This window comes from Phocoena sinus, chromosome 4 (assembly GCF_008692025.1).
Source record: "Phocoena sinus isolate mPhoSin1 chromosome 4, mPhoSin1.pri, whole genome shotgun sequence".
Lineage (NCBI taxonomy): Eukaryota > Metazoa > Chordata > Mammalia > Artiodactyla > Phocoenidae > Phocoena > Phocoena sinus.
The window spans coordinates 69,381,959-69,407,292 of record NC_045766.1 but is presented as its reverse complement, the minus strand read 5'-3'; the positions used below and the strand labels follow the sequence as shown (position 1 = coordinate 69,407,292).

General features: G+C 40.1%; 2 protein-coding genes across 4 annotated transcripts in view; one reads left to right on the top strand and one right to left on the bottom strand.

Annotated features, from left to right (window-relative positions):
- Window positions 1–381, top strand: part of ATP13A5 (ATPase 13A5) — a 99,451-nt gene extending 99,070 nt beyond the window's left edge. Inside the window, 2 exon segments of the mRNA XM_032629401.1 lie at window positions 73–206; window positions 208–381. Of these exon segments, the coding sequence (XP_032485292.1) occupies window positions 73–206; window positions 208–381 (308 nt within the window).
- Window positions 382–4,046: 3,665 nt separating this feature from the next.
- On the bottom strand, window positions 4,047–25,097 carry PLAAT1 (phospholipase A and acyltransferase 1). 3 transcript variants are annotated; one of them, XM_032630780.1, is made up of 7 exons: window positions 24,928–25,097; window positions 24,643–24,771; window positions 20,014–20,115; window positions 19,187–19,320; window positions 18,560–18,698; window positions 14,403–14,671; window positions 4,047–4,255 (listed from the first exon to the last, which is right to left on the bottom strand). In XM_032630780.1, the coding sequence occupies exons 2-7, from the start codon at window positions 24,644–24,646 to the stop codon at window positions 4,154–4,156; spliced, it is 750 nt and encodes a 249-aa protein (XP_032486671.1). In that variant the 5' UTR covers window positions 24,647–24,771; window positions 24,928–25,097; the 3' UTR covers window positions 4,047–4,153. The 3 variants fall into 3 exon arrangements, with proteins under 3 accessions (XP_032486671.1, XP_032486674.1, XP_032486672.1); XM_032630781.1 differs by lacking the exon at window positions 4,047–4,255 and adding an exon at window positions 12,778–12,920; XM_032630783.1 differs by lacking the exon at window positions 20,014–20,115.
- Between the last annotated feature and the right edge of the window lie 237 nt (window positions 25,098–25,334).

Sequence of the window (25,334 nt, the reverse complement as noted above, 5' to 3'; positions counted from 1 at the left end):
AGCATCAGTAATAAGAACCTTTAGAGCAAGGCCTGGGAAAACAAGGGTGGCAGTAAGCAACCTGGCTGCCAGGGGAAGTGGATGATGGTTTAATTGTTTTTTCCACCTGATTTTCCATCCTTCAAAATCGAGAGCTCTGGCTACTGATCAAGAAAAAATGTGGAATCCATTCTAAAAGTCAATATAAGAACTGGCAAAAAAAAAAAAAAAAAACTGGCAGAAGACCCAATCTGGCCTCCCACAAACAGGACAGATTATTCAGGCGATGGCACAAATGGATTCTACATCAACCAAGGCTATGAAAGCTCTGAACAGAGTCCAAAAGAAAAACTCAAATTGGGAGGCCAAACCACAGAACAACATTTTTGGACCAGATTGTAATCAGAATTGTTAACAGCATCCCTCTTTTACCCAGAAACTAAAACACTGTAGAGAGGTGATGATAGTCTACCCTTATCTTTTCTTTCTCCATCTGAAGATTCAAAGTGCACTTCTCAGTGTATTGAGCCTTGCAACAAAGAACCTTGAATATGTTTATTTTGACTGTATCCTCTACCATTGAGAAAAATAACGCATTTCCTAGCGTATCGGTTTTTTTCTAACAAACTTTATTCACAATGCATAGCATTATCCTGGTTAAAATGCACAACTTTTCACGGTAGTAAAATTAATAGTATGAACATCAATAGAAGAAAGAAAAAATGAAGGACAGTTTGATCTTTGAAAGTTTCATCAACATATTTTTACTTTCATCTATGGAAATAAAGGAATCTGAAAAAAAAAGCTTCTCTCAATAAATTGTCACATGTTTACTTAACCTTATATTCACTTGCAAAGAACATTTATGCATATATCTTTTCCCAAGGTCACAGAATTCCTCGTTTTGCTTCTTTATATGGTTTTAATAGAGAAACAAGAATTGAAATTTACTTCAGAAAATTCAGCTCTAACTGTGGTAAGTGTGGAAGTGGAGAATGATGGAGGTGTCTGATAATTGCCTATAATCTTGGCTTGGGCACAGCTAACATCTAAGCAAACTCCACCAAAGTTGGCATCTCCCAAAGTATATTGTTTTGGGGCCTGTGAGCTAGAAGGTCCAGAGTAGATCACAAAGGTAATGAAATAAACTATTAAAATGTACTTTTCACTCAAAGAAGCATGGCACCTTTATTTGCTTTTTATTACTGACAGAGGAAAATCTCAAGTTCTAACTCCAAAAGTTGGCCCAGACCCAGCATTGCTTATCTTAAAAGAAGCAATCCTAGGGAAGGGACCCATAATGTTTGTATCTACAGCATGACAATTCTCAGGATGCTAAACGACTTAAGTTCCATTTCATCTTTTCATGATCTAAATCAATTATCAGATGCACGTTAAGAACCACAGAACGGGTACATGCTTTACAAATATATTCTACACTTTATTACCTTTAACATATATCAACCTCACTGTGACCTTGAGAGGATATTTATTCCTAGTGAACATTTTAAATTCCCTACTAGGCTTTCCTTGTAAGCATAAATGTAATTTTGCTAATTAAACAGATCTCTAATGGGTCATAGGCAATTAGTTAACCAGTCCCATTCTAAGAGTGCCCATTACGTGCCTAATGCTGTGATGCATGGATTCCATCATGTCTTTCCAATTCTGAAATCCTTAGGATTGAAAAAGTGTTTTCAAATTTCAGTAATTCGTTGCTGTAAATAGTATTTTATGCTTTTTACACAAACCAGCAGCATAAATGCAAATTCCTATTCAAACAAATATTTTATTTTATTTTTAACCTTTTCTTGGATGTGCAGCTCTTGGAGAGTGACAATTTTTAAATGTGTCTAATTTAGCTTATGATTAAGAAACACATGTCAACCTAAAACACGGCAGCTCAGGTTCCTTGAGCTGAAATATCTGTATTTAGTAATTTGACCTTTAGAATGAGAAGATTCAATTGATACACTATGACATGTAGATAGCCTAAAAAGATTTTTTTTTTAATCTTTTTTCAACAAATGTACAGCCTCCCACCACTCAGGTTTTCAACAACCAATTAGGTATCTGATAGGCGATGATCTTTATTTCACACATCTTTTTTGAAGGTGGAGACTGGACGTGATAAAGTTGGACTCTACACTAGACTTCATTAAAAATACACTCAGAGAAAGGTTAAGTAGTCTTGGGGAAAATGTTTGATGAAAGCACAATGAACATGGCCACATATCAAATGATCACCTATAGGAAAAACAAACCAGACAGGCTTAAGTGGCCCATCACCAAGAGTGGCCACTTTTTGAGAAGACTGATGGCTAACTTTGTGAGCTTATCTCTAAGGCTGAAAACTGCTAGAGACTTGAACACTACCTGTGAAAAATGAACCCATGAATTTCATTTAAAAGCACACTTGTGATTTTGCAGTATCATTCAGTATTGCTAGGACTGCCTTCTGGAGTGGACATGTTCAGAGTCCTCTAGAAGGGTTTGACCTGAGGATCCTCAGGATGTCCTCTGTGTTGCCAATTCCATTCCCTCACCCATAGGCCAGTGTGGAAATTTCACCACACCCCAGTCTCCTGTTTAGGGCTAAGATTTGTCCTCTGCAGTTATCTTTATTAAAAAGTAAGCACACCCAGGGAGACAGAACACATTAAGCTGCTGCCAATCTCACCCTGATTAGTCAATACTAGGAAAGAGCCTTTTTTTTTTTTCTTTTATAATTTTACTATTGAGAGTAGGACATAAAAGGAATATGAAACTGAATTTAGAATAAAAATGCAGGGATAATTTTGGATCATGCTATCAGGTAGGAGACACACCTCCCAGAAGAACGGGGGTGGAGTTTATCGGCAGGAAGGGGGTTTATCTGCAAACAGAAATGGTGCCATAAGAAAGGGAAGCAATTAGTCAGGGAACAGGAAGAGAGACAGGGTCTCTACTTGCCCTGATGGTAGCACATGACCCCTTCTGTTATCATTATTCTTAACCCTGCAATTAGATTGTAAAGTATTTCTGGCCTGGGAGTAAAATCTAAATCAGTTTAATAGGTCCAAGACTTTCACTGAGTCATCTGTTTAGTTACTTTATCTACCATATTCCTGGTTCCCTCATTCCACCCTGAACCCCCTAAATTTACTTCAACTTTTCCTTTATTTAATGCCATACTTTTAATGATGGCACATTAAGGATGTCATTAGCTGGCAGTGTTGTTTGTAGGGTAATGTTATAATATCTGATATAATCCCAGGGTATAGAGACCTGCATCCACTTCTCCCCACCTGCTGCCGATAAGAATTCCACTGGAAAGGTATTAAAAAGTAGTGTGTTTCGTTCAACACATAATCAATAAAATGCAAGGGTAAAATCATGACACTCCTTGACATAGTAAAAGCCTTGAAAAGTAACACAGGATATTGTTTTCTAAATACGGCACCTTAAACCTACATTTAATGATCTCTTGCTAAGGTTAGGAGGGTCAAATTCTTGAAATACTTCAAAATCCAAAGGGAACGATGGAGCTTTGTAGAAGTAACAGCCCACTCCAGCTTCTCACATATTCCTTACAGATGAGTCGCTTCCAGGGAAATCACTGGATCTGAGACACTGGAGCCGACAGTTCCTTCTCCCATTCACCCCCTGCCCCCATCTACGCAGGAGCAAGGAGATGGGTGTCCAGCCTCAAATGGTTTATTAATCAAAAGTTCTTCAAGCTGCCTGACCAAATGCTGAATTTCCAAAATTCTTTTCTCACCAGAAAAGGAATACGAATTTTGATGTCAACCCCAAAATTTGGGGCTCTTAACATTTTTTTTTCAAAATCACATATAAAAGGTTCTTTATCCCTCTGGCAAATACAAAATAGTTCCCCTCAGGGGAAAGGAAAACAATATTTATAGAAGATAAATGATGATGTGATATTAAGATCCTCTGCTGGTTCACTCAAAAGGCTACTGCTTCTTACTCAAGCTGCCACAGGAAATCTATGCTAGTAGGGAGAAAAATTTCCATGGCTCAGTGATGAGACAATACCAGTAAACAATTTATTAAAGAGCCTGCCATCCATCATTGGAATTTGGAACAATAATGATACATTGAAAATAAGTATTCATCCCAAGTTTCCTTTCCTCCTCACAAATTCCTTCAGCTCCAATATCTCTTCAGTAAATTAATAGTATTTTGCTCTTAGTCTTTTTGGAAACAAGCCAAGGAAAGAGAAGGCACCAGCGGCAGCTGCCACAAACCCAATGGTACTTATTGCTCGGTTGGCCTATAAGGAAACAGGAAACAAACAAAAACACATCTTATTCTAAAAGCATCTCAGTGTCCTAAACCCCAGCTTTAGCTTGTTTCCTAAACTGAAGACCCATTTTAATGTACAATGGATGAATTCAAAACTCAGTGCAAAATTAAAATTCTGTATGCTGATGAAATAAATTTATAATTATTATAATTATGACAAAGATAGAAATACACATAGGTAGAGATCCCTCATTTTTTTTTTTTTCTAAGAAGATGCTGGGAGTAGGAGTTTATGTATTATTTTAGTTTTGCTGTGTTGGGTCTTCGTTTCTGTGCAAGAGCTTTCTCTAGTTGTGGCAAGTGGGGGCCACTCTTCATCGCGGTGCGCGGGCCTCTCACTATCGCGGCCTCTCTTGTTGCGGAGCACAGGCTCCAGACACGTAGGCTCAGTAGTTGCGGCTCACGGGCCTAGTTGCTCCATGGCATGTGGGATTCTCCCAGACCAGGGCTCGAACCTGTGTCCCCTGCATTAGCAGGCAGATTCTCAACCACTGCGCCACCAGGGAAGCCCGAGATTCCTCATATTTTTATAGCTTCTGAGAGTTTACAAACTCATTATGCCACAATTCCTAATAATTGTCATAGTAACCCTGGGAGGTAGCATTACTCCTGTTTTGTAAAACTTGAGAAGTTAAAAGTGATTTGCCCGAGGGAGGTCGTACCACCAGGATGTTTAGATATAGTTTAGTCTTGAACCATGTGTTCTCCCCCTATGAAACCCCCTAAACACATACTGGTTTGGTTGATTCTATATCAAGGTGAATATCTTGTGTGTGTGTGTGTGTGTGTGTGTGTGTGTGTGTGTGTGTGTGTGTGTGTATTGGTTGAGGGGTGTAGACATGATAAGAAAGTGGGAGCACTCATTCAAGAAGTCTGTTAAAAAGATGACAGCATTTGGATGGACCTGTGTGTGTGTGTGTGTGTGTGTGTGTGTGTGTGTGTGTGTGTGTTCCTTGACTTCATGTCTGTTAGGAAAATAATTCAGGGATGTGACTTGAGCTCAATGCCTATAGGCTCTTATTTGGTAGATACACTTTCTATTCTGATAAACAAACTTCAAGAGAAGTCAATACTGATGATAACTATCATGTCAAAAAGTAATTTCTCATGTAGACAAATGAAAATAAACCACTCTCAAGCTCCACTGTCCATAAAGGAGCTCAGACATTTATATCTTTCAGGGTATTAATCATCATCATGATGACGGAACTGATGAATATTCATGGTTTCATGGCACTCAACTAATATCGCCTTCCATCTGCAGTGCAATTTTATGACCCAAAGGTCACATTCAGATACTTCAGAGTCATCAGGTATTCTGAAAACAACAGTTATTCTCTGGGAGCTAAGAATCGGGCTTTCAAATAAAGCAAAACATTTTTCCTAAATTACTCTGGAGACCAGCCCCAGTGCTGGAAACTGTGACCCAGCTCACACTGGAGCATGCCCTCTGTCTAACCCACAGCCCTCCACCACAGAGCCTGCCACCCCCATATGCCACATAATGTTCCCTCCCTAACTGTGGGTTCCCTATGGGGAACAGGCAGCATGGGTTCTAGCCAGGACAGAAGCACAATGGCAAGAGTATTCACTTCATTACATCATCCTGTGGTCTGTGGGGACGAGACCTATAATTATAACTCCCTGCTCTGTTACCATCCCCAGTTGCCAAAGAGAATGACACTGGTAAACAACTGAAAAATCCTATTTTAGTTTACAATTCTAATTTAATGTATTTGGTTAGTTGGATATTTCTTTTATCTGTAATTTTTAATTAGTTGCTACCTAAGTTGCTTCCCAGGAGAGAGTCAGAATTCACTATAGCATAGAGCTACCCACATAGCTCATGGGGAGCAAAAAAGGGCTGGGAGATACAAGATACCAGACAAAATTCCAAAGAGGGGCAGAATCAATAATCAGACAGGGAGTAAGGATTATAAACCAAGCCCAAACCTCATGCAATTCCTGGCAGATGCTGAGATTCCAAGGAGGGCTGATTCAGGAAAATATGGTAGGAAATGCAAAAACAGGAAGGTGCAATTGGTGTCTTTAAACAGAGACATCAAATGGCAGCAGAGGACAGCCCTGGGAAAATGGCAGGATCCTGTGGGTGGGGTGGCCCCAGCTAGATGCAGTCCTAACTCACTGGGTATCTTTCAGCCACTAGAAACATAACATGTGAGAGAAATCCCATAAATCTAAGAGACCTGGGGAGGGGACAGACAACTTAATACTAACTCAAAATCCCCTGAGATTGCACAGGCAAGATACAATTATAATAAAGCCACTTCCAGCATGCAGTTTCCCAAATCCCAAACATTTATTTTTTTCAAGTTGCATTCTAAATGGAAAAAGCACATGTAATTTGGACAATCCCTTAGAGTTATGTGTAATGGGATCTGACCTGCAAGATTATAAAATCCCAGGATTTTTGTGGTGAAACAGCATGAACAAGAGCTTTTACTTCATGGCTGATTCAGGATTATAAGATCACCAAATCCTATCCTGCACACTTCATCCTTTATAGGGCTTTCGGAGTGGGGGGGGGCATGGTAAACAACCCATTCTGAGGATCTATATATACATGCCCAATGAAATATTAGCTATAACTGAAGCAGCTGGGTCCAGACATCAGTTTAGCTGGGTCACAGATGACTGTAGGGGTTATCAAAATCCCTCTTCCCCCAAGACTCTAAGGCTGCAGTGCTATGCAAAGAAACACAGTCAGGGTGTACTGTCTGTCAGCTTGTCCAGGCCCATCCAAGGGTGTTGCTATCTTCCACAAAGATAGACACATTTTAATAACTTGTTTAGACTCGAACAGTGAGAAATGTTGATTTTAGGAATTTGTAAAAATAAGGAAAAGACAAGCCACAGGCTGGAAGAAAACATTGGTGAAAGGCATATTTGATAAAAGATTGTTTTCCAAAATATGCTAAGAACTCTTAAAACTCAACAATATGAAAACAAGCAAGCAACACAATTAAAATTGGGCTAAAGATCTCAAGAGACACATCACTAAATGTGATATGCAGAGAGCAAATAAGACATGAAAAGATGTCCAACAACATACATATTTAAGGAATTGCAAATTAAAACAGTGGAGATACAACCATGTACCTATCAGAATGGCTAACCTCCAAAACGCTGACAGTGCCAAATGCTAAAGATTTGGAGCAACAGGAGCTCTTGTTCATTGCTGGTGGGAATTCAAAATGGTACAGCCACTTTGGAAGACAGCTGGGCAGCTTCTTACAAAACTAAACATACTCTTACCGTATGATCCAACAATCATAAAACTTGGTGTTTATCCAAATGAGTCAAAAATTAACATCCACAGAAGACCTACATGCAAATGTTTCCAGCAGCTTTTTTTTCATAATTACCAAAACTGGGAAGCAGCCAAGATGTCCTTCAGTAGGTGACTGGAAAAATAAACTGTGGTGCATCCAGACAAGGGCATATTATTCAGCGATAAAGAGAAATGAGCAACAAAACCATGAAAAGACATGGAAGAATTTTAAGTGCATATTGCTTAGTATGATTTCAACTATATGACATTCTGGGAAAGATAAACTACAGGGCAGTAAAAAAAAAAAAAATCAGTGGTTGCCAGAGATTTAGAGAAAGAGGGAATGATTAAGCAGAGTATACAAGATGTCATACACAGTTGTCAAAACCAACAGAATTTACAACATAAAGAGTGAACCCTTATGTTAACTATTTTAGGGGAAGAAAATTTTTTCCTTTACCCATAACAAGTTCTCAGCTGAGGCTCTGTAATAAGAGGAAAGCAAACAGAAGTTTATTAACATGCATATCTCATATACTCATGGGAGAAATTCAGGGAAGAGTAACTCAAAGAGAGAGAATAAACAAAACACAACGTTAGTAAAAGGAAAGGAATCATGAAGATCAGAGCAGAAATAAATGAAATAGAAACAAAGAAAACAATAGCAAAGATCAATGAAACTAAAAGCTGGTTCTTTGAGAAGATAAACAAAATTGTAAACCTTTAGCCAGACTCATCAAGAAAAAGAGGAAGAGGACTCAAATCAATAAAATTAGAAATGAAAAAGGAGAGTTACAATGGACACCACAGAAATACAAAGCATCATAAGAGACTACTACAAGCAACACTATGCTAATAAAATGGGCAACCTGGAAGAAATGGACAAATTCTTCGAAAGGTATAACCTTCCAAGACTGAACCAGGAAGAAATAGAAAATATGAACAGACCAACCACAAGTAATGAAATTGAAACTGTGATTAAAAATCTTCCAACAAACAAAAGTCCAGGACCAGATGGCTTCACAGGTGAATTCTATCAAACATTTAGAGAAGAGCTAACACCTATCATTCTCAAACTTTTCCAAAAAATTGCAGAGGAAGGAACACTCCCAAACTCATTCTACAAGGCCACCATCACCCTGATATCAAAACCAGACAAAGATAATGCAAAAAAAGAAAATTACAGACCAATATCACTGATGAATATAGATGCAAAAATCCCCAACAAAATACTAGCAAACAGAATCCAACAACACAGTAAAAGGAGCATACACCATGATCAAGTGGGATTTATCCCAGGGATGCAAGGATTCTTCAATATACCCAAATCAATCAGTGTGATACACCACATTAACAAATTGAAGAAGAAAAACCATATGATCATCTCACTAGATACAGAAAAAGCTTTCAACAAAATTCAACACCGATTTATGATAAAAACTCTCCAGAAAGTGAGCATAGAGGGAACCTACCTCAACAAAATAAAGGCCATATATGACAAACCCACAGCAAACATCATTCTCAATGGTGAAAAACTGAAAGCATTTCCTCTAAGATCAGGAAGAAGACAAGGATGTCCATTCTCGCCACTATTATTCAACATAGTTTTGGAAGTCCTAGCCATGCAATCAGAGAAGAAAAGAAATAAAAGGAATACAAATTGGAAAAGAAGAAGTAAAATCATCACTGTTTGCAGATGACATGATACTATACATAGAGAATCCTAAAGATGCCACCAGAAAACTACTAGAGCTAATCAATGAATTTGGTAAAGTAGCAGGATACAAAATTAATGCACAGAAATCTCTTGCATTCCTATACACTAACAGCAAAAGATCAGAAAAAGAAATTAAGGAAACAATCCCCTTCACCATTGCAACGAAAAGAATAAAATAACTAGGAATAAACCTATCTAAGGAGGTAAAAGACCTGTACTCAGAAAACTATAAGACAGTGATGAAAGAAATCAAAGATGACACAAACAGGGGCTTCCCTGGTGGTGCAGTGGTTGAGAATCTGCCTGCCAATGCAGGGGACACGGGTTCGAGCCCTGGTCTGGGAAGATCCCACATGCCGTGGAGCAACTAGGCCCATGAGCCACAACTACTGACCCTGCGCGTCTGGAGCTCGTGCTTTGCAACAAGAGAGGCCGTGACAGTGAGAGGCCCGCAACCACGATGAAGAGTGGCCCCTGCTCGCCGCAACTAGAGAAAGCCCACACACAGAAACAAAGACCCAACACAGCCAAAAATAAAAATAAATAAATAAATAAAATTAAAAAATTTAAAAAAAAATGACACAGACAGATGGAGAGATATACCATGTTCTTGGATTAGAAGAATCAGTATTGTGAAAATGACTATACTACCCAAAGCAATCTACAGATTCAATGCAATCCCTATCAAATTACCAATGGCATTTTTTACAGAAATGGAACAAAAAATCTTAAAATTTGTATGGAGACACAAAAGACCCCGAATAGCCAAAGCAATCTTGCGGGAAAAAAACAGAGCTGGAGGAATCAGACTCCCTGACTTCAGCCTACACTACAAAGCTACAGTAATCAAGACAATATGGTACTGGCACAAAAACAGAAATATAGATCAATGGAACAGGATAGAAAGCCCACAGATAAACCCACGCACCTATGGTCAACTAATCTATGACAAAGGAGGCAAGGATATACAATGGAGAAAAGACAGCCTCTTCAATAAGTGGTGCTGGGAAAACTGGACAACTACATGTAAAAGAATGAAATTAAAACACTCCCTAACACCATACACAAAAATAAACTCAAAATGGATTAGAGACCTAAATGTAAGACCAGACACTATAAAACTCTTACAGGAAAACCTAGGAAGAACATTCTTTGACATAAATCACAGCAAGATCCTTTTTGACCCACCTCCTGGAGAGATGGAAATAAAAACAAAAATAAACAAATGGGACCTAATGAAACTTAAAAGCTTTTGCACAGCAAAGGAAACCATAAACAAGATGAAAAGACAACCCTCAGAATGGGAGAAAATATTTGCAAACGAATCAACGGACAAAGGATTAATCTCCAAAGTATATAAACAGTTCATGCAGCTCAATAATAAAAAAACAAACAACCCAATCAGAAATGGGCAGAAGATCTAAACAGACATCTCTCCAAAGAAGACATACAGATGGCCAAGAGGCACATGAAAAGCTACTCAACATTACTGGTTATTAGAGACATGCAAATCAAAACTACAATGAGGGGCTTCCCTGGTGGCGCAGTGGTGGGGAGTCCGCCTGCCGATGCAGGGGACACGGGTTTGTGCCCCAGTCCGGGAGGATCCCACATGCCGCCGAGCGGCTGGGCCCGTGGGCCGTGGCCGCTGAGCCTGCACGTCCGGAGCCTGTGCTCCGCAATGGGAGAGGCCGCAAGAGTGAGAGGCCCACGTATCAAAAAAAAAAAAAAAAAAACTACAATGAGGTATCACCTCACACTGGTTAGAATGGGCATCATCAGGAAATCTACAAACAACAAATGCTAGAGAGGGTGTGGAGAAAAGGGAACCCTCCTGCACTGTTGGTGGGAATGTAAACTGATACAGCTACTTTGGAGGACAGTATGCAGGTTCCCTAAAAAACTAAAAATAGAATTACCATATGACCCAGCAATCCCAGTACTGGGCATATACCCAGAGAAAACCATAATTCAAAAAGACACATGCACCCTAGTGTTTATTGCAGCAGTATTTACAATAGCCAGGTCATGGAAGCAACCTAAATGCCCACTGACAGACAAACGGATAAAGAAGATGTGTTACATATATGCAGTGGAATATTAGCCATAAAAAGGAACGAAACTGGGTCATTTGTAGAGATGTGGATGGACTTAGAGACTGTCATACAGAGTGAAGTAAGTCAGAAAGAGAAAAGCAAATATCGTATATGAACACATATATGTGGAATCTAGAAAAATGGGACAGATTAACTGGTTTGCAATGCAGAAATAGAGACACAGATGTAGAGAACAAACGTATGGATGCCAAGCGGGGAGAGCGGCAGGGCGTGGTGGTGGTGGGCTGAATTGGCAGATTGGGATTGACATATATACACTAATATGTATAAAATACATAACTAAGAACCTGCTGTATAAAAATAAATAAATAAAATAAGACACAAAGAATTCAGGCTTATATAGCATCTTCAACAAAGAACAATAAATGTGTAGAGAAATGACAGGACACAGGAAAGTGGTTCGCCTTCCAAGGGCAACAGTCTGTGGGAAGGTAAACGTACAGGAAACTAATGGTAAACAGAGGCTTGTATGTAGTTTGTTATGTAGATACCTCCAGTGCCCTCTCTAGGCTGATAAGCATCTTAAATTAACCACTGGTTGTCCCTGATGATGAACTTCTGTCCTTCCTGGTAGAGTGGGGAGGAGGAACACCTTTGAAAATTTATGTCCTGCTTTTAGGCAAATAGGGGGAGGGCAGAGAGCTTTTCTTGTAACCGCTTCTACTCAGGTGTCTCTCAATTGCTCAAAATAATCCTTATGCCAAAGTGACATATTTGGGGGTGGCATATTCTGGTTTCCTTCACTATGGACTCTGGCTGATAAGGATGTACCAATGTTGGTTCATCTTTTGTAACAAATATACCACACTGCTGTAGGATGTTGACAGTGGGGAAGGATACATTTATGTGTGTGGGAGGGGGAGTATGTGGGAACTCTATACTTTCAGCTCAATTTTGCTGTGAATTTAAAACTACTCTAAAAAGTAAAGTCCATTAATTTTTTTAAAAATACAGAAAAGTACAAAGAAGAAAAAGATGGGGCCACAATCCTTCCACCTTTCTAACCTTTTTATGTATTTATAGTTTTTTAAATTGGGGGAAATACACAGCCATTTCCCAAGGATACTGTTCTATGCTCAAGATCCCTAAGCCTTAAAGGGACCCTGGAAAACAAATCTAATATTAGTTATTATTAGTACTAACACTAATAATTATTGATAGAAATAAAAATAACAATTCAAGTGCTGTAGTTTCTTAGATCAAGAGAATTTTACTGAAGAGTGTCAACAAAGATCTATAAAATTGCTAAAATACTGAAATTAAAAGTAGTCTATGAAAGTACACTTTTTATTGGGATGAATAATATGTAACGGAGTATGCTAAGAGACTTTAAAAATCTCTTACAATCTATAAAACAACCTCGCTTTATAGATTAGGAAACTGATAAACAATGTGTCCAAAGTCATCCAGCTATGAAGTGGCGAAGATGGGGCTCTAGCTCAGATCAGCAGAATTCCAAAGCTTAGGTGTGTCCTTAAGGCTGTCACTACACCATCTTCATCAGAACCTGCTAAAGAACAGTTCTATTAGTTGTTAAAAAAATGGTTACTTTTTCATGGGTCTTGATCTGGGTATGAAAGGTGGAAAGATGATAGATTACAAGTGAGAGTCAAAGCAAAAAGATGGCTCTAATTCCTTTTGATTTAGCCACATTAAAAAAAAAATACTGATTGAGTGCAGTGGACAACTTTGTCATTAACAAACTGTATTTCTTAGCCATACCACTACTTTTCAATGCAAAGGTGAGCTGAAACTTGTGTGCACATCCTCTGGGTTTTGGATCAGAAGCAATTTATTGCTACATGTGAATAGAACATTCATTATGGTAATGTACTTCCTAATAAAAATGAATTTTTTAGAAGTAATTTAGAAGAACTAAATTACTTCTTAATAAAAACAAATGTATCTTTTCATTATGTTCCATCTCCCATTTTCCCAAGCTTTCGTGAGCAGGATTGTAACTTCATTCCTCAGAATAGACATTTATATAACAGATCCACCATTTAAAGATACTGGAAGCCTTTATATATTCATTTTCTCACACCACTTTAATAAATCGTTAGGTTAAAACATCAATGATGGAATTGGATTGGTGGGAAGATAGGTAGGGAAAGGGCATGCTTTTAGTGAGGAATCCAACATACTACCTAATAGTGATGGTAAATAACAAAACTATAAGCTACTCCCTCTGGTGGGGGAAGTCCTCCACCAGGGACTTCCCTGGTGGCACAGTGGATAGGACTCCAAGCTCCCAATGCAGGGGGCCAGGGTTCAATCCCTGGTCAGGGAACTAGATCCCACATGCATACTGCAACTAAGAGTTCGCATGGCACAACTAAGGAGCCCTGGAGCCACAACTAAGGAGCCTGCCTGCTGCAACTAAGACCCCGCGCAACCAAAAAATAAATAAATAATTTTTTTAAAAGTCAATTAATTCACTGAAAATCCTCCAAAAGCTCAATGAATCAAAGGATCTCCTCAAAAGCACAACATTTATTTGAAACTAGCATTGCAAGGAAACAGAAGACATCTACAAAGCCACCAAGCTATGGCATCAGTTAGCCTCTTTCAGCTAATGGAAAAGAATCTCACTATTACCATCTATGTTTTCGGCAAATGAACTCCCACTCAAAAATGTCAGCATTCTTTTCAGCATATTTTTTTCAGTATATAAAATTACTGATTTAATTGCTGTATGGTGGGGTAATGGGAAAAAATACCGAAGGACAGAGGGCAATAAGAATGACAGAAAGCTATGGTCTTCACTCTGCTTCAAGTCCCTTCTAACCCAAATTCATGATACGAATGTTCTAGTCTCAGTGTGGTCATGAAATTGCTGCATGACCTTGGGCAACTCGATTCCCTCCTTTGTCCTTCAGTGTTCTCATATTTTCTTGTTCTTTTCCATCTGGCCTGAAAACTTGATCATAGTCAGTAGCTATTATTTTCCCAATGTAAGAAACTTCCATTTCTCCTAGAGAAAACTCACCTGCTCTGAAACTCCTTCTCCATAGCGGAGCAAAGTCACAAAATGCTCACAGTTGTTGACAAGTAAGTCATACTCCACCTCCTGTCCAGCAACAAACTCTGACCGCTGCATGACTTCTTCCACGGGGAGTGGTGGGTATGTTCCATCGTATTTATTGTTTATTCTGTATGTGTCATTTCCCACAACATCCTTCAAAAGCTGCATCTTCACCAGGGCTTTTCTGCTGAATACAGACTTGGCGCTTGTAAACGATGCAGAAATGCCATCGTCTATAAGGAGAATTCTGGTTAGCAAGATATAGCGACCCAGCCCAGTGAACTCCATAGCCATCCTAACTTATCCTCAAACCAGAAACCATTTAAGCTTACTAACAGTAAACCCTCATTCTCTAATTTATCACTAACATTTGTTCAATACTATATGAGTGAGAATATAAGAAAACTTTTTGAAAATCTATACCTACCTATCTTTTTGAAAATTTATAGAACAAATTGGGTGTGAAAACTCTACCTATTTTTGAGGAATAAGTTCTCTATCAATTGATTATTATTAGGGATCTTGGCATGTTTCCAACAAAGTACAGATAAGATCATTGCCCCCTTTTTCTATGATGCAGTCTATTTTTCAACATTTGAACTCTTCCAAACTAATACCATTGGGCTTAGCAGTAGTGCATTATGATTAGTGCTCTTGTCCCGCATCTAAGCAGCACTCCTTACACCCAGCTCTGTTTTTACACTTGTTCTTTTAATTAGGCTTCACTTTGAAACCTGCAGGGGACCCCAGTCTTCTGAGGGGTCAGCTGGCGTCAGGCTGGGGCCCTGCCTTGTTTTGCTAGTTCCTTCAGCCAAGAAACTAAGTCCTAAAACTAAACCTAATGTAGTAGGCACTGTCAACTCTATGTGGCCCCTAGCTGCGCCCTACCCACCTGTCACAATTCCCCATGCCCTACCACTCCATCTTACTGCCTCTATTAGTAAGCATTGGTCTAGACTGCCTGGAACCTCTGTGTCCTGGCGTGCCGTAGTCAGCACCTGAGGCATCTGATTCCTTAGTGTTCGGCTTTAACACCAGGCCCTAGGCCCTCTCCATCTGCCCGAGACTGCTATGCTTGGCCATTGTTCAAGTAAACCATGAGATGAAGGGTCTCTGTATAACCAGTGTTATGACACTTTTCCTTTCAGTTATGACTAAAAGCAAACATTTTTTTCCACTCCTCTTTTTTTCTCTCCTCCAAAATCCTTTTCATTGGAGCAGCATTTCCAGTTAATTATCTTACACGTTAAAAGTTCTTACACATTACAAGTTCATAGGACACATATATCCTAGTTAGAATTATTCAATTTTTTTTTTTGACTAGTTTGATGTAATCAATTTACCGATGAGAAAATCAAAGCTTGGAGAGATAAACTGGCTTGTGGAACATCCCACAAGTAGTTAACAGAAACAGGAATTTAACTTCAGTCTACAGGATCAAAGCTCAGTGCTTGAACCACATTAAGATGGAGCTTAAGGCGGGAAAAAAGAAAACAGCACAAAAACCTCATATTATTTTCCAAATGTGAAAACTGCAGAGATAATGTAAAGAATTGCTTAGCGTTAATTATTAGACTCTACAGAATGAATGGCTCTATATCGTAAATGTCATTTTATTTGTCATTTCCACTTCCAATATTCTAGAACAAGAGGCAAATAGCTCAAAATCTTGCAAAAATCACTTCATTAACAGTTCTCAGAAGCTCTCAAGATAGTAAGACTTAGGCCTATAAACACTTCTTTATAAAGGTATCTTGAGGAAAAATTATTCTAGGCTATTTGTTATTTGCATACATTTTTTCTTAATAATTTGTGCTCATTTCTAAACCTGTAGAAAATACAGAAAAATACAGCATAAACACATAAATAAATATAAACCACCTATTATCCTGCCACTCAGAAATAACTATTATTATTATTTTGATGTATTTGTACTGTCTTTTATTATCACTTGTATATGTGTGTGTATATGTTTGCGTTAACATGTATGTGTGTGTATATGATTTCCTTGCAAACCAGGTACCATATTACACAATGCACTTTAATCTGGAATTTTCCAATAGCTATCATACAAGATCATCTTTCATGCAATTAAAGATGTCCAGAAATGATTTTTAGCTGTTAAAGTATTATTGTTTTAGTCTACTGAGCACCCCATCTTACCACTGCTTCTTCCTTTCTGGAAAAGACTCTAGGCCAGTCATACTATCCTATTCCTGCACACAGTTATGGTTCAGAGATGGACATGGGACCCACAGCAGACAATTAGAGTCATTCTCCATGATTTTTCTAACTGCAATGGGCAGGAAGTAACTCTCTCCTGTGGGTCACAAGCCTGTAAGGATGAGAGCCTAAGAATGCTTATGGTCATCAGCTCAGCTTCTTAGACATAGCCTGGGATAATGAAGACAATATATAGAAAAAGAATGCAGATGTGGGATGGAGAATTTTGATAGTGTTCAATCCCCTAGATCCGGGCATCCCTGAGGCCAGCACCATCTCTACTCTTTCTGTAGTTGCCTTCACTGAAGCAATGAATTTGCCATTTTGTTTAAGTGAATTTGAATTTATGTTACTTGCAACTAAAAAATTCTGCCAGGCCTTCCCTGGTGGCGCAGTGGTTGAGAGTCTGCCTGCCGATGCAGGGGACACGGGTTCGTGCCCCGGTCCGGGAAGATCCCACATGCCACGGAGAGGCTGGGCCTGTGAGCCATGGCCTCTGACCCTGCACGTCCGGAGCCTGGGCTCCGCAACGGGAGAGGCCACAACAGTGAGAGGCCCGCATACCGCAAAAAAAATTCTGCCAGACACAGATACCTAATATCTTGTGGCTAAATCATAATTCACTTAACCATTCCCTTGCTGGCCATTGATCCATTCTGTTTTTTAAACCATTATAAATGAGATAGAAGTGAACATTCTCATACGCAAATATTAAATTAGTATCTCTAAAAGTATTTCCCAAGAATAGATTCATAGAGGTAAAATTACAGGGTCAGAGCATATAAACTCCTTTAAGACTCTTAGCACATATTGTTAAATTGTTTTTGCGAACAATTTTATCAACTTATATTTCTGTCAACAGTATCCCTGTGTTCATTTCATTATACCTTTATCAACAGATTATCATTTTTTTAAATTTTGCTAATGTGAGAGGCATAAAATCTGTCATTTTATTTTATAATTTCTAGATGACTGAAAAGCTGAAACCTTTAAAAATGGGTATTGTATTTTTGTCTTCCACAGACTGTTCACAATCTTTTACCCATTTGTTTGTTGGGATTTGGGTGTTCGCTGCTGTTCCCTCAGCTTAAGGAACTCTTTCCCCAAATATCACGTGCTGGGTTTCTTCACCTCTTTCAAGTTGTGTCTCAAATGTTACTTTCTCATGAGATTTCCCTGACCAGTTAATTTAAAACTGCAGCAGCCACAACTCCCCAGCTCTTCCTATCCTGCTACTATGATTTTCTCCATTATCACTTATCTCTAATCTAACATTACTTTCTGTATTTTGTTCATGCTCCCTCTCTCAGGCTTGCTCTCTCCCTCTCTCCCTCTCTCCCCCTCTCCCTCTCTCTCTGTCTCTGTCTCCCTCTCTCCCTCTCTCCCCCTCTCCCTCTCTCTCTGTCTCTGTCTCCCTCTCTCCCTCTCTCCCCCTCTCCCTCTCTCTCTGTCTCTGTCTCCCTCTCTCTCTCCACTAGAATGTAAGCTCCACTGTGTAGGGACTGGCTTATGTATCCCTAGCATTTAGAATAGCCTTTGGCACATACTGGAAAATCTATAAATAGATGCTGAATGAATTGAAATAATCTATTTGTATTACATATAAAGACATTGTGACTCTTGTCATGTTTGTGGCAAATATTTTCCCCAGCTGATTATTTACTTTTTAACTGTGTTTTTTTAATCCAGGGGTTTAAAATTTTAATGTTAATTGGCTTTTGTGATTTTTTCAATGCCACTTTAGTCTTAGAAGTTCCTTCTGTAAACCTAGATCCGTTGGATTTATCTACTTTCTACATTTTATTTCTAGTCTGTTTTATTTTATGATTTTGTTCATGATTCCTTCTTGTAACAAGAAAACTAAAAAGCTCCCAGGAGCTTCTGGAAACAAACCTTACCTAGAGGTGCTATGTTGATAACATACCCATCACCCAAGTACAGTGCCCAGTGTTGATAGCCAGGACGAAACACTTCAATCAAATCACCTGGCTGAGGGTTGCCAGGATAGTTCAAACTAAAGCAATCATTAAACGCCATCTGCAACGACAGACACAAAGAAGATCTAGCTGATATGACTTGGCAAAAGAAAATCAGTTCAAGGCTTCTATAGAAACATGGCAATACAGAATTTATTGGATTGCATTCCTTATTAAATACTTAGATTCACACCACTGTCCTTTTCTTTCAATGATTCCTATATGGAATTATGTGTGCACATGTGGACAAGTGGAGAAAGAATTTCTCTACCATTGCTTAATTTTCTATAGCAATGCTTCTCATACTGATTAACCCCAGGGCTCCTTTATTATAATAAGCATTTCATGATAATATCTGTTTTACTATGTAAATGTTCAGTTCATGACTACACAAAAAATATAATAAAGCACTTAGCATGAAAAAAGTCAGGATTCAGAAGCAGAAGATCAGAAGTCTTTCAGCCTTTCATATAGTGACTTAGTAAAATCAAAAAGAGGTCTGGGTGTTCACTTTCTGTGCAAAAGTATACTTTATCCTGCAAAACTTACTCTGTGATTTAAGCGGACACAAGCTCCAGGCTCAGATGAGTGTCCAGTCAGATATTCAGGCATACTGTAGGACACAGGACCTTTCTTCCTTGTGCTGAACTGTGCTGTGCAGACCCAGGCACACTGGCCTCCACCTGAAACCATATACAAGTCCCCATGTCCCTGTCCTTTGAAGAAAAAAGGCTTTTGCTTTAGTCTTCCAGGCTTCCCCTGAGTCTTAAAAGGCTGGCTCAAGAGTTAATGATTAGGAAAGGTGAAGAAGTAGAAAAAAAGAATAGCTGCTGGGTGGGGAAATTTAGACTATAAATCAGCCAGAGAGCGGAGTCACCAAACTTCCAGTTCCCTGAAATATATAGATAAGTATCTGACACACATTCCTAAGTTGTTTTTATAGGAAGCAGAACCCCATCAGGTGAAAACTACTGACTTCAAGCACATAGACACAGACTGGTTGAAACCAGAAGATTAATGATGCTTGAAACTTCACCTTGATGCCAACCAAGCCGAGAATTGAGCACAAGCTGATCACACACCCTGTGGCCCCTCCCTCACCTTGCCTTTAAAAACCCTTCCCTGAAAGCCATTGGGGAGTTCAGAACTTTTGAGCATGAGCTGCCCATTCTTCTTGCTCGGCAACCTGCGATAAATGCTGTACTTTCCTTCACCACAACCCAGTGTCAACAGGTTGGCTTTGCTGCATGTCAGGCAAGGGGACCCAAATCCAGGTTCGATAACACACCCACTAAATATCAGTAAGCACCCTTTGTCATTATGACAACCACAAACACTCCCACAGATTTCCACCACTCCCCAACTGCCCCACTTACTGTCTGATTCCTCATTTCTGATTCCCAAAACAGTGCAAGGTGGTTGATGCAGAAGGGGGACAACTTGGAAGGTTGGGAAGTTCATCATATTGATGGGTATGTCTGAAAATTCACAGTTTGGTGAATTTTTTTCCTTTTAAGTCAGTACTTTTCAGAAAGAACATATAAGTCTCTGATGGTTGATTTTTATGGAACATTACATTTCCTATGTACAGCATCCAAGTAGAATGACTCAGTAAGAGGAAGTTATGTACATTCATTGATAATCAAAAGGAGATTTCATGTTACATCCATGTTGAATATCTAATTGACAACAGAGTATTCCTCTGCATCTCTCACTGTAATGTAGATACATATACTCATTTACAAAATAAACCCAAGTGCCAGAAAGGGAAACTTCCAAATCATCTAAATTATAATTATAATAGCATACGCAAAGAGCTTGGGGATACAGACTATCATTTTCCTGGCACACTAAAAGTCTTTTTTACAACAATTAATATTGGGAGGGTGTTTTCCCAAGTATTTGTATGCCATCTGTTGAAAACTTCAATCATCATACTGTCACAGAAATGAGGCCAAATGCAAACTGTCCATCTGTTGAAAAATAACTATTAAAACAACTTTATGGAAACTATTAAGTCTAACCACCCTCTCAAATATGTTTGAGTCTTATTAATATGGCAGTTCACAATTTGGCCACATGGGCACTAAAAGGAAAAATAGATACTATACTATGATATAAACAAACACATTTCCCATGAAAAGGAAGCAGCAAACACACACAGCTGCCTGTTAGCATTCAGAGACCTAGCCAAGCTTACAATAATAACCACCATTTGAACAGAAAGTACTTTGTAGTGTAACGTGTTTTTTCAAGTGCACTATTCAATTAACCCTAATTCATTTTTTAAAAATCTACCATGATTTGAGTTTATTATGTTATTATCCCATTTTACAGCTACAAAGTGATATTAGCAAATGCCAACCTTTTTAAAATACTCCCTGAAACACTTGTATTATAAAATACGGAGGGAAAAATAACTACCCTAGGTGTGAGAGACATGAGCTCTTGTTTCAGGTCTTCTCCATGCTAGTTCTGTCACTTTGGGACTTAAATGTAAAATATAAAATTATAAAACATAGAGGAAAAAATACGTAGGAGAAAATCCTCAGGATTTAGGGTAAACGAAGAGTTCTTAGACTTGACACCAAAAGTATTATTCGTAAAAGGAAAAACTGACAAATTGGATGTCCTCAAAATTCAAAACTTTTGCAGCACAAAAGACCCTATTAAAAGGACAAAAAGACAAGCTACAGAGCAGGAGAAAATTTTTGAAAACTACTAATCCAAGAAAGGACCAATATCAGGAACATACAAAGAACTCTCAAAACTTAACAATTAAGAAGCAAAGAATACAATTAGAACTTGAGCAAAGGACACAATGACACCTTTCATCAAAGAAGAGCCGCAGATGTCAAGCCATGTTAAACATCACTGGCTATTAGGGATATTTAGATTAAAACCATGATAGCATTACATACCTATCACAATAGCTAAATTAAAAAATTGTGACCAGAGAAAATGCTGGCAAGAATGTGGAGTCACTGGATCACTCATTCACCACTGTTGATAATATAAAATGTTACAGTCACTCAAAGCAGTCTGGAAATTCCTTTAAAAACTTACCTTGTAACTAAAATATGGTCCAGCAATTGCACTCCTAGGCATTTATCCCAGAGACTGAAGACATTAAAGACTTATATTTGCACAAAAACCTGTACATGAATGTTTATAGCATAATAGGCCAAAACTGGAAACAACCCAGATGACCTTCCATGGGTGAACAGTAAACGATTTGTGGTACACCCATACCATGGAACACTACTTCTAAGGAATAAAAAAGAACAAACTATTAATAAATGCAACAACACAACCAAGGATGAATCTCTAGAGAACTGTGCTGAGTGAAAAAAGCCAGTGACATGACATGTTATATATGTGACTCCATCTATACAACATTTTGACATGACCGAGCTATAGAAACAGAGAACTAATAATGGTTGCCAGGGGTTAAGGAAGTGGTAAGAAGGAAGTGGGTGTGGCTATAAAAAGGCAACATATGAAAGATGCTAGGGGTGGTGGAATGCTCTGCCTCTCCATGTGGTCCATGTCAATAACCTGTTTGTGATACTGCAGTGGGGTTTTGCAAGACGTTACCACTGGGGAAAACCCGGCAAAGGTACAAGGGATCTCTCTGTATCACTTCTTACAACTGCATGTGAATCTACAATTAGCTCAAAATAAAAATCTTTAATGAAAAAAAAAAAAGATCAATGTATTTTTTTCCCCTGCAGAGCATAGAAGAAGACCAATATGGGGAAGTTACAACGAGGCAACTTTTAGCTGTATACGAGGAGAATTTCTCTTTTACTGAAAGTGATCCAACAATGGAATGGAGCACCTTGTACAGATATCAGTCTCTGGCACTGGGAAGGTTTAAACACAGTCACAGTTGATAAAAATAAGATTTCCAGGGGGCCGGGGGGAGGCGCTGGTAAGGTGAGGAGGCCTTCCGAGGTCCCTTTCACCTCTAGTGTTCATCTCATTCTATTTCCCAGAAACTGTGCAATCCTCAAATCAACAGCACAAAGTAGATATAATTATTTCCCCCATTTTAAATATGAGGAACCTGACGTTCACAGCAGTTCAGGGACTCGTCCGAAGTTACACAGTGGGAAAGGGCAGAATGCACATCTGGACTCAGATCAGCCTACATCCAAGGTCAGCTCCTCATCCTTAAATGCTTGTCCCCGTGTGCACTATACCTCCTCCCTTGCTGACCTTTCTGCAGCCCTTCTTGCACGCTGTGAGACTGGATAACAGTTGTGAGCTGATGACTACAATCACCTTTTTAGAGATGAGGAAACTGAGACTCAGATGAATTAAGTATCAGAACTAAAAGTCACACAGGTAGTAACTGACAACTAGAATTCAATCCCAGGTCTGTCTGCTTGTTCCAGACTGCATGCTCCTTCCTTACTCCACTGATTAACATCACTAGCCAAAGGAATTGCTACTAAACGATATTTCATCTTTTCCCCCTTCTCAAACATTCATTAGATAGAGAAGCTGCAAAAGCATACAGAATGTATATTTCATAAGACGACACAGGAAGTTTTTAAACATTCATACGTGGAACCAGTGAGTAATAGGAAGTGGAGCCTTGGGGAACCCCTGCTCTTCTGCAGGGGAGGTGTCAAGATGAGAAGCTTCTAGAAGCGTTTAGAAGGTTCCCAGACTCATCATACCTTAGGGAAATGGCTAAAACCTGTCTGCTTGGGTAATTTGATTTACATGGACATCTACCCATTCCATTCAAGTGCAAGTGTGCTATGTAGTGCTTCATGAACATGATAATACAGAACCAATTACAGATACATTTGTAAGTCCTCTGCTGAAATCTTTGTGTGTCACCTTTAAGGTAAAAGTACTTCATTTTAACAGTTCGTCTGCACAGAATGGTTTGACTAGTTTACAATAAAGAGTGTCTGTAATCTTTGTACAAGAAACTTCCTGTTTCGTGCCAAAACAAGCTTCCTTGTTTATAGCTCCTGGTTGGTCCCCCGGGATGCATCAGAAGAAATAACGGCCCCCCTGCACAGATAGGGACAGGCTGATTAACTGCTGCTTGTGTCCCTGGGGCGACCTGTGTTACAAGAATACTAAGAGCACTTTTTCACAAACTACTCCCGAGGATGCTATTGGCAGTCTGAAACATAAGCACGGGCTGTCCCTACAGTCCAACAGTCTCCCAATTCAGTTTGGACCATTTCCCACTAAAGCTGCATTTTTTCATCCATAGCCCTGCCACACTGAGATGGCTCCATGAAGCCCTAGGCTCCCAGAGCGGCTAATTCACAGACCCTCAGAGCTGCCAGTATCCTTGCTCCCACATCCTCTCCCTACAGCTGAGGGTTCCAACTCCCAGCCAAATGAACCATCCTCAGCCATTGCCCCCTCATTCCTAGCTTGGAATCCCTCCGTGGATCCCCCTGTCGACTCCGAATCTCGCTCCCTCTGTAATCTTGGACTCCTTATTCATCCCTACGTTCTAGGCAAACCAAACCATTATTCCTCACTCTCACCTGGAGTTATGTTGCTAATACCGAAGAAACTTCTACCTGGAATGCGCTGCCCATTTCCAAATGACCCACTCTTAAGGATCCAGATCAGATGTCACCTCCTCCCCAAGGTCCACCTCCTCTCAGCCACAAGTGACATCTCCTTCCGAGCTACCACTATTCCTTTATCTCTCTAATGCCCACTGCGTTTGCTACCCCTGCGTGAGTTACTGACGTCTGGGGAATTTTCTCTTCTGCTCCACGTGGAGGGCTGGTTCCTGTTTATCTCTACACCTGCAGTTTGCTGCAGAGTGGCTGTCACAAGTAACTGCCCAGGGAATGTTTAATAAATGAAGGAACTAGGATCCCGAGCCCAGGGAGGCCAGAGCGGCTGGGCTTTTCCAGCACACAAATTACATTAATAGTCCTGAATGCCACAGTGATATCACCATTCATAGTTCCCAAACTTAATATATTATAATAATAAATACTTATTATTCATACTCATTTCAGTGAGGACGGTGGATACAAGGCCTTAGTAAGCAAGACGAGGTCCAGTCCTGTACTGCCACTTGATAGCTGTGTCACACGGGAAAGCAAGTCTCTCTTTCCCCCATGGACTCTGTTCTCCCACTTGCAAGAAAAGAAAAAGGGCGGGGGGCGAGGGGGGAGGAGGGACATAGGTTAAATGAGAAGCTCTCTACTGGTCCCTGGGGCTCTCTCGTCTGAGAGCCGGTTCAGCAAGGCTGTCGGGGTCCTAGAGGTCCTCCCTCCCCCTCCCCAGTACACCTCACTCTGAAGCCTGGGTTGTTCTCCCCACCGGCGGCAGCGGCGAGGGTCCTGGGGTCGCGCCGGCCACGCCGCTGTTGCCCCTCCAGCTACCGGCCGGGGGTCCACTCCATCTGCGCCCGGGGGAGGGCACGGCGGCAGCGGCGTACTGCCGGTAGCCAAGGCCGGCCTCCGGCGCCAACGCCACCCCGCCGCGCGGAAAGGCCCTGGCGCTCCGACGCTGCAGCGCAAGCTCGCTGCTCCTGCCGCCCGGGCCGGGCTGCGCCACCGCCTGGTGACCCTCCGCCCGCCCGCCTCCGTCCCCTCCGCACCCCTGGGAGTACCGACACCACACCTGCTCTCCGCCCTCACAGACACATACACAAACCCAGCCGCCGAAGCGCAGCCCCAGCGCGGTAACTAACCGA

What these genes read in the sequence shown, in the direction of transcription:
- PLAAT1 (XM_032630780.1), bottom strand. An exon ending in CAGAAATGAGGAATCAGACA is followed by an intron (nt 19,321 to 20,013) that starts GTAAGTGGGGCA and finishes ATATGGTTTCAG; the next exon opens with GTGGAGGCCAGTGTGCCTGG. An exon ending in TATCAACATAGCACCTCTAG is followed by an intron (nt 14,672 to 18,559) that starts GTAAGGTTTGTT and finishes TTCTCCTTATAG; the next exon opens with ACGATGGCATTTCTGCATCG.